The 15042-nt window shown below is 37.6% G+C and overlaps 1 protein-coding gene across 9 annotated transcripts in view; it reads left to right on the forward strand.

The window, feature by feature from the left end:
- The window catches only part of ZBBX (zinc finger B-box domain containing), a 114598-nt gene that overhangs the window by 52089 nt on the left and 47467 nt on the right, over window positions 1-15042 (forward strand). For 8 of the 9 annotated variants that reach the window (XM_070466469.1, XM_070466468.1, XM_070466467.1 and 5 more), the window contains 2 exons: window positions 4618-4776; window positions 10811-10982. In XM_070466469.1, coding sequence (XP_070322570.1) covers window positions 4618-4776; window positions 10811-10982 — 331 coding nt within the window. The remainder of the gene's footprint in view (window positions 1-4617; window positions 4777-10810; window positions 10983-15042) is intronic. The other variant, XM_070466473.1, reaches the window with a different exon arrangement.

Raw genomic sequence — 15042 nt, forward strand, 5'->3', positions numbered from 1 at the left:
AGTAAATTTGCTATCAGTATAAAAAAGTTGTGTTTCTATACACTAACAATAAAATTGAAGAGAGAAATTAAGGAAACAATTCATTTACCATTGCAAAAAGAGCAAGAAATACCTTTTGCTGTGAAGTTGCTCAGTCGTATCTGACTCTTTGTGACCCCATGGACTGTAGCCTGCCAGACTCCTTTTTCCATGGGATTTTCCAGGCAAGAATACTGGAGTGGGTTGCCATTTCCTTCTCCAATTTAACCAAGGAAATAAAAAACCTGTGCATGAAAATTATGAAGATCTTGTTGCAAAAAATTGAAGAAGACCCCCCAAAAATGGAAAGGTATTCTGCACTCATTGGAAGAATTAACATAGTTAAAAATAACATACATATGATATATTTTTCACATATCTAGGAACTTTGAAGTATTATGGTGAATTTATAATCTTAATGATTCTGTTAAATTTTTCACCTCTTAGGATCGATAGATGGTTTAAGTTTGTTCTACAATTCTGCTTTTATAGAATATTTTTAACTTTGTTGCTAAAAATCTTGTGCTTTTTTTCTGAAGTCCACATTATCCTTCAACTCCTCTCTCCCCTGCAGTATGTAGGTGAGATAAGTGAAAAGAGTATGTCTATTCCTCTCTTCCTCATGCTTGTGCTTGGTCAAACATGGAAATAAATAAGTACAATAAAGTAAAGACAAAAATTCAACTTCCCACCTCCCACTCCATCCCACCCCTCTAGTTTGTCACAGAGCACCAGTTTGAACTCCCTGAGTCAATTATCCAAATAAATTAATTAAAAAAATAAAACATGCACACCGAGTTTTAACCGCTGGGATGCCAGGGGATTCATCAATTTTTGTAAATAAAATTTTATTGTAACACAGCCACAAGATTTAAAAAAAAAAGCCCAAACTCAACCTATCTCCACACAAATGATTGTATATATGTGTGTTATATATGAAAGTTGTTAAGAGAACAAATCCTAAGAGTTTTCATCATAAAGTACTTTTTTTCCTATTTCTTTAATTTTCTATCTACATGGATGACATGATGCATATTCACCAAACTTATTGTGGTAATCGTTTCATGATGTGTGTAGTTTTGTTAAATGGAAGCAGCAATGTTCATATCTATTATTAGAGATACAATTTAATAATTTAAGTTTCAGGAAACCAAAAATAAAGCACATTTTCTGTGTAAGGTGGTCTCCCCTGATAGCTCAGCTGATAAAGAATCTGTCTGCAATGCAGGAGACCCTGGTTTGATTCCTGGGTCGAGGAGATCCGCTGGAGACGGGATAGGTTACCCACTCCAGTATTCTTAGGCATCTCTAGTGGCTCAGCTGGTAAAGAATCCATCTGCAATGTGGGAGACCTGGGTTGGGAAGATCTCCGGGTTGGGAAGATCCCCTGGAGAAGGGAAGGGCCACCCACTCCAGTATTCTGGCCTGGAGAATTCCATGGACTGTATAGTCCATGGGGTTGGAAAGAGTAGGACATGACTAAGCAACTTTCACTTTCACTTTTTTTTTTTTTCCTGTGTAATGTAAGACATTGTGGGAAAGAAAATTCACATTGGCATTTTATATATTGAATTAACAGAATTTTAAGATGTTTAGATATAGGCTTCCAATGTTTCAGCTATTCATGACATTTACTTTATCATTTAGCAGTAAATTTAACTGAAGAATTAAATTATTTTTTGGCCATTTCAAGATCTCTTAATATGTTACCTAAAAGTGTTATAAGGATTGTTGAATTATTGTTAGCAAGATTCATTTTAAGACAGGAATAATCTTTGTTCTGTGTTACTTAAATATATATACTTGAATGATAATTCTGTCTTGATAATTTTATATAAAATTAATACTATTGCTTTCTGATATTTTTCAAAATATAAGGTATAAACTATAAATTTTAACCACCTTAGAAATAAATAATATTTTGTTGTAGGGAATTTAAAATTAGGTTAAATTGGATTACTTTGCTTAAAAAAATATTTGTTAAAGTGCAGGTATTTCTGGAAAAATGAAACATCACCATTGGCTTAATTTCCTTTTTCTTTTTTCTTGATAAATCGATTTTATTCAGGTTTAATTTATGAACCCATAAAATGTACCCATTACTTCTGTGTTCACATTGTTTAAAAATTGTAACATACAAACAACATAAAATGTTACCATCTTAACCATTTTTAAATGCACAGTTTAGCAGTGATACGTATGTTCATATCGTTATGTAAAATGCTCCTTTGAAGTATGCAGTTTAATTAGTTCTGAAAATATGTTTGTCAATACACTTGTGTAACCCCCAGTATAATTTAATGCACAGTATTTCTATCACTCCCCCCAAATTTTCCTTTGTGCCTGTTTATGGTCTTTGCTAACCGCAAACCAAGAATAGCATCAAGAAGGCAACAGGTCCTGGAAGGATTTGGTGGAAATGGAACCCTTGTACACTGTTAGTGGGAATGTAAATTGGTTCAACCATTATGGAAAATAATATGAGATTTTCTCAAAATATTAAAAATAGATCTACCGTTCAGTTAGACAGTTCTACCCCTGAATATATACCCAAAGAAAATTAAAAGAGGGTTTTGAAGAAGTAGGTACAGTCCTGTGTGGCATCACTCACGATATGGAAAGAACCTAAATGCTAGTCAATGGGAGAGTGGATAAAAAAGTTGTGGCTTATATACACAATAAAGTATCATTGAGCCATGAGAAAGGGGGATGTCATTTGGCCCTTGTGACAACATGGATGGACCTTGAAGACTTTATGCTGAGATATGTCAGACAGAGACAGAAAAATACTGTATGATATACTCTATATGTAGAATCCCAAAAGTCAAACTCATAAAAAACAGTGAGTAAGATGCTGTTTACCAGGGTAGAGTGGAGTGGGGGGATAAGACTGTTGTTTAAGGGTACAAACTCAGAACAAGTGGTGAATAAGCCATGGAGATGTAATGCACAGTATAGTGAATATAGACAACAATTGCATATTATAAATATGAATTTCTTTTAACAAATGAGGACTGCTTAAGTCTATAAAGGCTTTTTGATGATCCTTGGGAAAATTTGGAGCTGATGCCATAGGTCTGTATATGGACAGTAATATGTGTGCATAGGTCATATTAGTCATTTTTCATAGATAAATTTATTAATTCAGTGTGAAATAACACTGGTTAATTTGATGTTCACTGATTTATTCCAAAGCCAGATTGCAGTGAATCTTAATAGATTTACAAAAGGTCATACCTGGAAAGTGTCAATGTAGTCTTAGCTATTTAAATAGGTAAGTAGATGAAAATTTTAGAATAGGGATATTTCCATGGGAGAGTATAAAATAACCATTTCTGATCCCTGCTGAAGTTTGCTTCTGTCTTGAGAACGTTTGTTTAAGAAGCAAGACCTATTCCTTGTGTACCTAATACTAGGTTTTCAGCGAGTCTCTGAAGGGTTTGCATCTTCCCTCGAGAGTTTATCTGGTTCAAGCTCAGATGAGATCCAGACTCCTGCAGTGTCCTTGGGCAAATCAGGGTTATTGCTGCTAGGAAGCCCTTCAGAAAACAGGACCTTCCTGCGATTTGCCTGTTTTGTTCTTCCAGCCATGTGAAGGCATTTGACAAGGTCTTTGAATTCCTTTGTTTCCCTTATTATTTATTTTAATTCTGTAGCTCTCTCTGTCCCCTGCAACACCTTATCTTTATGTTATTTTGCTATATTACGATTTGCCAGGCACTGTAGTAACTGTAGAGACTTAAGAAGACATAATGTTTTTTCTTCTGTGAACGTTTATGGTATAGATCAACATCAAAAAATGATTCAAAATTAGTATTTGTGTGGGCTTGTAAAGATCTTAGAATAAGAAGAGGATACAAAGAATGGACACCTCATGTAGCTAGGGGAGGAAGGCGAAGAGGGGTTACTGAACCTGTGGGAGTAACTTGGGGTGAATCTAGAAGGGGAGGTAGGGGTCTGCCAGGCAAAGGAGGTAATAGAGGAGGGAGGGACTTCCTGGTATCTCATGAGCAAAGGCATGACAAGAAGAACTTGGAGTTTGATAGGACACTTCCTGATGTGCACTTTGAGTAGTTAATACTTCCTAAAGATGTTTTATCACCAAGAAAATACTCATTACTGCTTATTCAGACCCCCTCTACATCAACTATATTTAGTTCTTTAGCTATGATGTGCGCAAATAGCTCATCTATCTATTTGGGGTCAATATAGTGGAAAGGCTATGAGTCATTAGAATTATACACACCTGGGGTCACTTCCCAGCTCTGCCACCCACTCACCATGTAACCATGATCAAGTTATTTAAACCCTCAAACTTGATCACTAAAACAATGATAAAAATAGTTAACACTTTAGAGTTGACTTGAGGATTAAATGATATGTTTTTTAAGATACTCAAGATAATGTGAGCTCAGACTAGTCCTTCAGTATATGGCAACTCTCACTATTATATGGCTGATATTAATGGCAATTTATATTTTTAAATATTGAACAAAATGCATTGAATTTTGCTAGTCACAGAATAATGAAAACATGATTTAATATATATAAACTACTTAGGCTGACATTGGGCTTTTTATTCCTATCTTTTTTTTATAGGCAAAATCGCAATTATTATCCAATGTATTGGATGCTGCCCATCAGTTTATAAAGGAAGTTAATCCAGATGAACCCAAAGGGGAGAATCGGTCCACAAAAGAGATTAGTAAAAGCCGGCAGAAAACCAAGCCTCCTCTTCTGCAGGGGAGCAGCTCTCAGGTAAATGGAGAAAAATACAGTAGACATTTTCTGTCATACATGATCATGGCGACTGTCATTCATTCACATACTAGAGGTTTAGCGTTTTAAAGATGATTTGATCACATTGTGTTTAATATGAATTTGTTTTCTTATTAATCAAAAACATTTTTACTGTAAAAATCCTTTTGAGGGGATTGCTTTGATTTCACTGGCTGCTGGTTTTTTGAGGAATGACCTTTTGACTTTATTGCTTTCCAGGCATTTCCACCACATCAGGAAATGAATATTTGGGAGAAACATAAGAAAATAACAATGCAATATAGCAGTTTTATTTTAATCGGGATCTCAGGGAGACTAAAAGTGCAAAATCTTTCTAAGTGTTTTAAGTGACAGGCAATTTCACAGTTACTTAAAATCAGATTTATAACAAATTGTGTGGTTATTCAAATTGATTACTGATCCTAGATAAGCTTATATCTACTCATGTCGGTATTTTAATAATAGACTTGTATTGATTCTTTAGCAGGAAACAAATTTCCTCAAATTTTGATCCTTGTAATAATCCTCATTCTTTTAGATGTCACTCACCCTTTCACATGGGCTTTCCTGATAGCTCAGATGGTAAGGAATCTACCTGTAATGCGGGTGATCCTTGGTTCAATCCCTGGGTCAGGAAGATCCCAGGGGAAGGAAATGGCAACCCGCTCCAGTATTCTTGCCTGGAAAATTCCATGGACAGAGAAGCCTGGTGGCCTCGAGTCCACGGGAACACAGAGTCAGACATGACTGAGCAAATAACACTTTCACTTTCACCTTTCAGCGTAGTTCAGAAATAGTGACGTGGCAAAAGTCACGCACACACACAGCTTGTTACTTTATGACAGAGTCAGGCTTGAACTTCAGTGTGTTGAGTTTCAAACCTTTGATCAGAGAACATAAACGAAAACATGTTCTGTGTTAGCAGGGTCTCTTTACAGCAGAGAAACTATACTTGATTTGTCTAGAAAGAGTAGCAATCTGGTGGAGATTTCACTAGTAGACCTGCCACGGGTGCTTGTGAAGAATTATTGAATGAGTTACAGCCTTATAATTAGAATAATAATATGCTAAGGACCAACCATGCGCCAAACATTGTTCTATGTATTTTATGTGCATCATCTCTTTTTTATCCTTTTTTAATTTTTTCTTTTTTTCAAATGAGAAAATAATGTCAAAATATAGTTTTTTTAAATTGCCCAAGATATCATTGATTGTGGAACTTAGTTTCAACTCAGACCTTATAACTCCAAATTACTGGTTTTTAATCACAACCCAGAGGCTGAGATTTTAAGGGTTTCGCTTTCATGCTTGTCATTTTATCTAACTTATCCTACCAATAAAAATAGTAATACATCAATAGCCTCATATTTATTAAATATCATATGCTAGCATTGAGCTTAATCCTTTAGTTGCTTTATCTTATCCAATAATGACAATAACCCTATAAGTTTTGCATTATTATCATCTCATTTAACAGATGAGAAAGTCAGAGAGGATTTAAGTTACTAGCTATACTAGAAAGCTATAGGGCTTACTCCTTTGCCTGAGCTTTTAATCCCTAAATTAAATGCTGCCTCTTGTCCCCATCAGTAACTGTGTCTGCTCCATAGACCCTCTACCTCTGGTCTTAACCTAAAAACTATTAATTCAGTGGTTTCATCCAGGAGTGCCCAGTAGAATCAACTGGAGAAACATGAGGGAAACACATGTGACTGAGTTCAGCATCTCTGGGGGTGGTCCAGTGATGGGCTTCTAACACCTGCTGGTTCTGTCGACTACTCCTGTTTGGGCATCATTCCTGCTCTCAACCTGCATCCAGGGCACACGGTGAATACATGCCCCTGGCGTACGCTTGGTGCTCCTCTGTGCTGGAGAGCAGAGTTTTTCCAACTGCAAGAAACATCAGAAGTACTGCGTGAGCTTTTCGAAAATATGTATTCCTGGCTTGCCACTTGAATTTGGATTTTTTTACATTTAGGTTAGGGCCCAGGAATCTGATTTTTATTTATTTACTCTTTAGGACTAAATGTTTTATTTAAAATTTTTTTTAAGTGTAAGCTTTTTATTTTGTATTGAGGTATAGCCAGTTAATAATGTTGTGGTAGTTTCTGGTGAAGAGTGAAGGGACTCAGCCATCCATATACACGTATCCATTCTCCCCCAAACACCCCTGCCATCCAGGCTGGCACATAACACTGAGCAGAGTTCCATGTGCTATTAAAAAAGGTCCTTGTTGGCTAACCATCTTGAATATAAGTGTGTACATGACCTTCCCAAAGTCCCTAACTATCCCTTCCCTTGCCCTGGGCAACCATAAGTTCATTTCCTAAGTCTGTGAGTCTCTTTCTGCTTTGTGAGTAAGTTCATTTGTATCACTTCTTTTTAGATTCCACATATGAGGGATGTCCTATGATATTTCTCCTTCTCTGCCTGACTTATTTACTCAGTATGACCCTCTCTAGGTCCATCCATGTGTTGCAAATGGCATTATTTCATTCTTTGTAATGGCTAAGTAATAAGGAATCTGATTTTTAATTGGTTTACCCAGAAACTTGAATGCCTGGAAAATCAAAATGGTGGATTCAAGCCAGTGGATATCCTTGGAAGGGAGTGTAGTTCATGAAAGCTTTCATTTTACAGACTGAAACCTGAGCTTGAAATACTAACTCTGGTGTAACATTGGGCGATTTACTTAGCTTTCCTTTCCTTTTCTGGAAAGTGGGGATATTAAAACATATTTTGCAGGGGTATATTTGGCCTAGAGGGGCCACAAATGACAGCTGAAACATTTAAGAGTGAATATACCATCCTCTGGCTTTTTCCTGTCCTGTCACCCCTGTGTGGAAACCAAGTATTCCACAGGCGTAGCTGTAAAATGCAAATGTCTTATATCTCTTATTCACTGCTTGGAAGGGAGCTGCCCTGGAGAGCTGCTGAAATCACTGGAACAGTCCACTCATTTTGTATTAAGCACTGAGTTTTTAGTGCTTCTTCGTGAGTGTAGTGCACGCGCACACACACACACACACACACACACACACACACTGCTTACTACTGAATACTTGAAAATACCTTCTCATATACTTCTAAGACTCAGTATTTCCAAGCTAAATTCATCACCTCTTCTCCAAACCTATAGATATTACTGTTGGTGACAGCTCTCTTCAAGCTAGCAAGAACAGTTATTTTCTATAGTCATTTATCTTCTTCCTTTGCAATTCCAATCAATTACCATGTCTTAAAACCATCTGAAAACCCTTGAGTATTTGGTCACTTCTATTCTTACTGCTCTTCCAGATACTGAAATTAACAATTTCTTAAAGTGCAAAAGGTTTGTAAAGTGAAAAGGGCATTTAATTATCTCCCCTTTTGGACGTTAATAATAATTTCAATTTTGTAGGTATGCATTAACACAAATACTAATATGTTGCATGCTGCTGTGAAAACAGACTTTTTACTTTTAACAATATACTGTTGTTATTCATATAAGTAAATCCCACAACCTTCTCATTCTATATGAAAGTGAAAGTTGCTCAGTCACGTCTAACTCTTTGCGAGACTCTTTACAAAGCCCTGGATTGTGACCCTCCAGGCTCCTCTGTTCATGGAATTCTCCAGGCAAGACTAGTGGATTAGGCAGCCATTCCCTTCTCCAGGGAATCTTCCCAACCCAGGGATTGAACCCAGGTCTCCTGCATTGCAGGCAGATTCCTTACTGTCTGAGCCACCACGGAAGCCAAAGAATACTGGAGTGGGTAGCCTACCCTTTCTCGAGGGGATCTTCCTGACCCAGGAATAGAACTGGGGTCTCCTGCATTGCAGGTGGATTCTTTACCAGCTGAAATACTCCATTTATTAGATATGAAATAACTTTTTAAGCTATGCTTTCTGTTGATCAGTATTTACACTGTTTCAGTCTTTTGCAAGTATGAACTATAGTATAAAGAATAATTTTGAAAAATATTGTTTTGTATGTGTGTGTGTGTGTGTGTGTGATAAAATCCTAAAATTCCTAGGTGAAGAGGGTTATGTGTTTGTAATGTTGATATTGACAAATGGATGTGGATTTTAATTGGTTTCCTTACATTTGAACTCACTGTTCTCCAATTTCTTTCTCTCCCACACAGTGTGGGACTCTACAGTAGCTTTGCATTTCCAGTATATTTAAATATAATTTTCTCTGGATGGTGGGAGGATCCTTCACAGTCTGCCTCTTCTTCTTTCTACCCTTAATATTTTCTCATATCCCACTTTTTGCTCTGTGAATTTCCCTGGTGGCTCAGATGGGGTTTCCCTGGTAGCTCAGACAGTAAAGCGTTTGCCTGCAATGCAGGAGACCTGGGTTCAATCCCTGGGTCAGGAAGATCCCCTGGAGAAGGAAATGGCAACCCACTCCAGTATTCTCGCCTAGAGAATTCCACGGACAGAGGAGCCCGGTAGGCTCTAGTCCATGGGATAGCAAAGAGTCGGGCACAACTGAGAGACTTCACTTCACTTCTTCATATGATAAAGAATCTGCCTGAAATGCAGGAGACCCAAGTTCAATCCCTGGGTTGGGAAGATCCCCTGGAGAAAGGAATGGCTTCACTCTATCATTCTTTTGCTCTAGAATACTGCCTTTGCCACTTTTTGCCCATGGGATTCTTGTTTTCTCTGAGTTAAATTTGTGTTCTTTGCTTCTATCGTGGACTTAGTAAGCTGTGTTTCACGGCAATGACTAACATAGTGTTTGTAGGTTCCAGACGCTTTTTGTTTATGTTGAATTTTATATATGCACATATTTAGCAATCTTCTCTCAATTGTTCTCTAACAATGTGCCTATTTATTTTGCAATTAAGGGCTGAACATAGTGGATTCCACTGCTGTATCTAGAAGGTACACAATGGAGCTTAAGCAATTTGATCAGTGTAGGTAATCCACATTTTATAATTCAAAACTGTTGTGGAACTTATTTTGCTTTAGTTCCCCAATTTTGCTGTTTTCTGTGATTCACTGGATAACTGCCAAATCATACCTTCATTTTCTTTTGTGTATTCACAGTAAATCTATATTTTGTACTGAATTCTCCTTTCTCTCCAGCATTATACTGAAAAGCAGGCAGTGTTTCATATGCATTAATTGATATGTCCATTTATTCAACTGACTTTTAATGAGCACCTGCTTTGTGCCAGTTACTGCTCTTGGCCCTGAGGAAACGGTCAACATTCCAGATCCCATTATAGTCTAATGGGGAGAGATCATCAGTAAACACACATGTAGAGTAAATTCACATGGATATAAGTTACTGGGAGAAAAATAAAACAGACAAGGGATCTGAAAGTGGGGGAAAGGACTTTGTTTTTATGTCATCAGTAGGATCATTGCTTTTTCTCTGAGCAAGTGACATTTGAGCCAAGACTGAATGAAATGAGTGAAATGACTATGAAAATATGGAGAAGGGTCATTTCAGGCATTAGCTATAGCTAGTATGAGGCTTGATGGGTTCCTAGAATTGCAAGAAGAGATGTTTGGCTGGAACAGGGTGAATGAAGGGGAGACCTGGGGGAAGTGGAGTGAAAGGCAGGGGAAGACAAGCTTGTGTACAACCTTGTAAGCCCTGGTAGGAACTGAGGGATTCACAGTCTTGGAGGATTTGGAGCAGAGAAACCACCTCAGATTTACATGGTAATGAAACTGCTCTTTCTGCTCTGGGGAGGTTGCAGGGAGCAGGAGATTGGAGAAGTAGGGTTTGATGCAAGGCCGTCACTGGTTTCCAGAGAAAACCCTCATGAATAACACAGTGGCAAATCCTCAGTCCTATAGGCTCTAGCTTTAATATTTTTCAAAGATACCATTTATAACTGTCTATAGAGTTTTAAAGAAATCAGAAAAGCACGTAAATAAGTACAAATTAAAAACATTTGAAGTAAAAAAAAATGTGTGATTTCACAATGCTCAATAATCAATGCTTCCTGTATTTTAAGATACAGAACATTTGGCAAAGCACACTTAGATGCACTGTTAATTCATTTAGGTAGAAGATCCAGCAACAAAAAAAGAAGAATGTGCAAATCCAAGAGACAAGCCCTTGTGTGAAGTGCCTTTCAATGAAGAAGCTTCTGCCCAATCCTTTCAGAAAGTTTTAAGTCAGTGGAGAAATGGACATCATAACAGTGAGACACAGAACTTACATGCAGCAAAATCAGGTACAGTTTTTTTTTTTTTAAGTAAAACAAATGCTTTAAAATAAAGCTGATTTTATCTCCATTCTCTGTGAAGATGAATGCAGTGTTCAGAAGCCATTAACATTGGGATAGTAGTTTGATATAACTCTTCAAATGAGTAGTCACTGTGTGACCATTGGTTTGGTGGTTTAATATTTCTAGAACACTGAATGGGCCTTTTTGCCTTTTCATAAGTCTTTCTGCCTTATGGCAGAAAGCAAAGAACAAAAGAGACTCTTGATGAAAGTGAAGGAGGAGAGGGAAAAAGTTGGATTAAAACTCAACATTCAGGAAACTAAGATCATGTCATTCAGTCCCATCCCTTCATGGCAAATAGGTAGGGAAACAATGGAAATAGTGGCAGACTATTTTTCTGGGCTCCAAAATCACTGCAGATGGTGACTGCAGCCATGAAATTAAAAGACACTTGCTCCTTGGAAGAAAAGCTATGACCAACCTAGATAGCAAATTAAAAAGCAGAGACATTACTTTACCAACAAAGGTCCATTTAGTCAAGGCTATGGTTTTTCCCAGTAGTCATGTATGGATGTGAGAGTTGGACTCAGTAGTCATGTATGGATGTGAGAGTTGGACTATAAAGAAAGCTGAGTGCCAAAGAATTGATGCTTTTTGTTTGTATACCCCATTTTAGTATGTACCCCAGTATTACTCTGTGACTCTTATTTTATGTGCTCTTTTTTTGTGTTTTCACATTTTTATTCATTTTTTTACTTTTCTACTTTTAAAGGGACTAAGTCTTCTATAGAAATACCTTTATGATTGGTGCACTTTGAAGACATAGTATTTAAAAATGATAGAACTGATGTGTTGTAGCTTTCCTCTATAGGCTAAAGATTGTGGATGGAGATACTTAGATGGAGTTGAACTGCCTAATTTCAAAGGAATCATAGCAACCTGGAATGGTAGAGGCCAGAAGTTGGTTTATAACTATCAAAGTTTTAGTGAAAAAATTACCAAAATAAGGAGTAAGGAAGACTAGTAATTGATTGTTTCAGTTCACAGAGATCTGTGATACTAACTGGAGCACATAAGAATGAAAAAAATTTTATATACTCTCCTGTCTTTTCTGAGTAGAAAATTTCTATCCAATGCACAGAGACCCATCTTAAGCTACCATATTGGGGATTCAGAGTTTTTATAAAGTTTGCAGCCCTAAACCAGGCCACAGATCTGATATAGATGCTGGGTCCTTTTGCAAAGTTTTGTAGTGTGGTCACAGGGTATACTATGCATCTTCCTCTATAACTTCACTACAGAATTTACAGCTATTTACCAGGAAAGTGAAAGCGTGAAAGCGAAAGTGGTAGTTGCTCAGTTATGTTCTACTCTTTGGACTATAACCCGCCAGGCTTCTCTATCCATGAGATTCTCCAGGCAAGAATACTGGAATGGATAGCCATTACCTTCTTCAGGGGATCTTCCTGACCCAGGGATTGAACCCTGGTCTCCTGCATTGCAGGCAGATTCTTTACTGTCTGAGCCACCAGGACACCACCAGAATAAACATGCAGTGAGGAAAGACAATGCCCAAACTTCCAGAGGGGTCATTAGACCTTGGGTCTGAACTGACAGTTATCCCCGTAGTCCCTTAGTACCATCATAATCCGCCAGTCAGTGTTAGAGATTTGTAGAAGTGGAGTGATAGGTGGAGTCTTATCTTTATTCTGTCTCTTAGTGCATGGGATGGTGGGACTATAATGTGGTTATTTTCCCAGTCTTGATTATATAATGAGAACAGATATACTTTAGTAATAATGCCTATACTGATGGTCTGAGCTGTGGCATGAAGATTGTTATGGTTGTACATAAGTAGAAGACCCTAGAACTGTCTTCCTTCCTTGCCAATGTGTATGCTAAAATACCATGCTGGAAGCAAAACCAGGAGGTTGCAGTTTCTGGGAACTGCAAAGATTAGTGGCAACATCAAAGACTTGAAAGATGCAGGAATATTGCTTTTTATTATGATGGTTTAGTCACTAAGTTGTGTCTGACTCTTGGCGACCCCATGGACTGTAGCCTGCCAGGCTTCTCTGTCCAGAAGAATTTCCAGGCAAGAATACTGGAGTGGGTTGCCATATCCTTCTCCAGGGGATTTTCCCACCCAGGGATTGTACCTGGGTCTCTCGCATTGTTTACCAGCTGAGCTACCAGGGAAGCACATTTCCATTTAACTTGTATATTTGGTACAAAACCCAATGATCTTAGAAAATGACTGCAAGTTAGAGTAAACTTGATCAGATAAAGACAATACAGGTCATAGTTGCTTTACTGAATGTAGTATCTTTTCTGGAGAAAATCAACACATTCTCTATGGCTGGAGGACGGAGATAGCTACTGACCTAACCCAGGGGCTAATTTTGCTATAATTTTCTATATTCATCACTTTAAATATTTTAAGCTTAAAAAAAAATATTTTAAGCTTTGAAGGCCACTCATAAGGGTCATACAACTCTGCCACTGTAACATGAAAGACAATATATTAACAAATGAGTGTGACTGTTTTCCAGTAAAACCTTGTTTTTGAATGCAAATTTGAATTTTATGTAATTTTCACATGTTGCAATATATTATTCTTGTTTTGATTTTTTTCAACCATTAAAATATGTAGAAACCACTCTTAACTTGAAAGCCATACAGAAATGGTAGGCCACATTTGGTGCAAAGGCTATAGTTTGCTGCTGCAATATCAAATATATTCTTTTCTATTTCTATCAGTAAATATAATCAGAAATAGTTTGATATCATATGGCAGATGTCATAGTATACATTCACAATCTTGCTCCAGACCTCCATTAACTCTCTAGGTTTCTAGCCTTATATAGTCCCAAAGAACCTGGATTGTCTTGCTATTGCACAGAAGATAATGCTTGATTATTAGATTGATGTCTTGATGCTAAGTGCATTTGGTGAACAGGGAGTATCTGTTACAGAATGATTATATTGGATCCTTTCCATCATGGGCAGTAATTTGTTCTCACACGAAAAACTATGTATTTCAGGAAAAGATTTGCCTTCTCTTCCTGTAGTGTGCCAGCAGAACCTTTGTCACCATGGTATCTCACACAATGAGTGTCTGAGAGCAAGACACTCATTTTGTTATGAAAGAGGTATAGAGATAGCCATGAAATTCACTCATCTTACCATGTGCATCTCTATCCAGCAGGCTTGATAGTTTTATGAAATGGCCTGCTGAAGTTTCAGTATGGGTTCCAGCTGAGAAACAACATCTTGTGAGTTTGGGGTGCTGCTTTTCCTCCAGGGTACCGTGTATTACTTGAAACTCCAGCAAAATTTCCATTAAACAGGAAGCTGAGACTACCCCTTGCCATTTGGGGCTCATCACACTGAATTAATAGTCAACAAGTGTCACTATACTGACCATGTTGTTTCAGCACAGGCACGAAGGAACGATTGGATTGTTATCATACAGTAAAGAAAAGATAGACTTTATCTGTAAACAAATCAGCAGCAAACTTAATAGTTTTCCTGTGTTCAGTAATAATGTTCATTGGAAAAAAATGTGGTAGTCCAGTGAAAAGAAGGCTATGGTCTTGAATCTTTGGGAGTGAAGATTTGAGACACTCTACCAGGAAAAGGTATCAGCAGACAGTAAGGTTAACATCCAATAGGTGGTGAAAGAAGGAAGCTGTGGTAATCAAATCAAGGTAGGCTTCAGTTGTTATTGTTTAGTTGCTAAGTCATGTCTGACTCTTTTGTGTCCCCGTGGACTGTAGCCCGCCAGGCTCCTCTGTCCATGGGATTCCACAGACAAGAACACGGGAGTGAGTGCCATTTCCTTCTTCATGGGATCTTCCCAACACAGGGATTGAACCTGAGTTTCCTGCATTGCAGGTGGATTCTTTACAACTGAGCCAAAACCAGCTACAAAATGAAGAATGATGGCAGCTATGTTTTATGTTGAGTAATAATTTTTTTTCTCCTGTTTTTTCTCCATACTAATATGACACCTACTGCTGGTATCTAATGTTTAAATTTAGTTGGAATTGTCACTACATTGATT

Source organism: Odocoileus virginianus, chromosome 4 (genome assembly GCF_023699985.2).
Source record: "Odocoileus virginianus isolate 20LAN1187 ecotype Illinois chromosome 4, Ovbor_1.2, whole genome shotgun sequence".
Classification (NCBI taxonomy): Eukaryota; Metazoa; Chordata; class Mammalia; order Artiodactyla; family Cervidae; genus Odocoileus; species Odocoileus virginianus.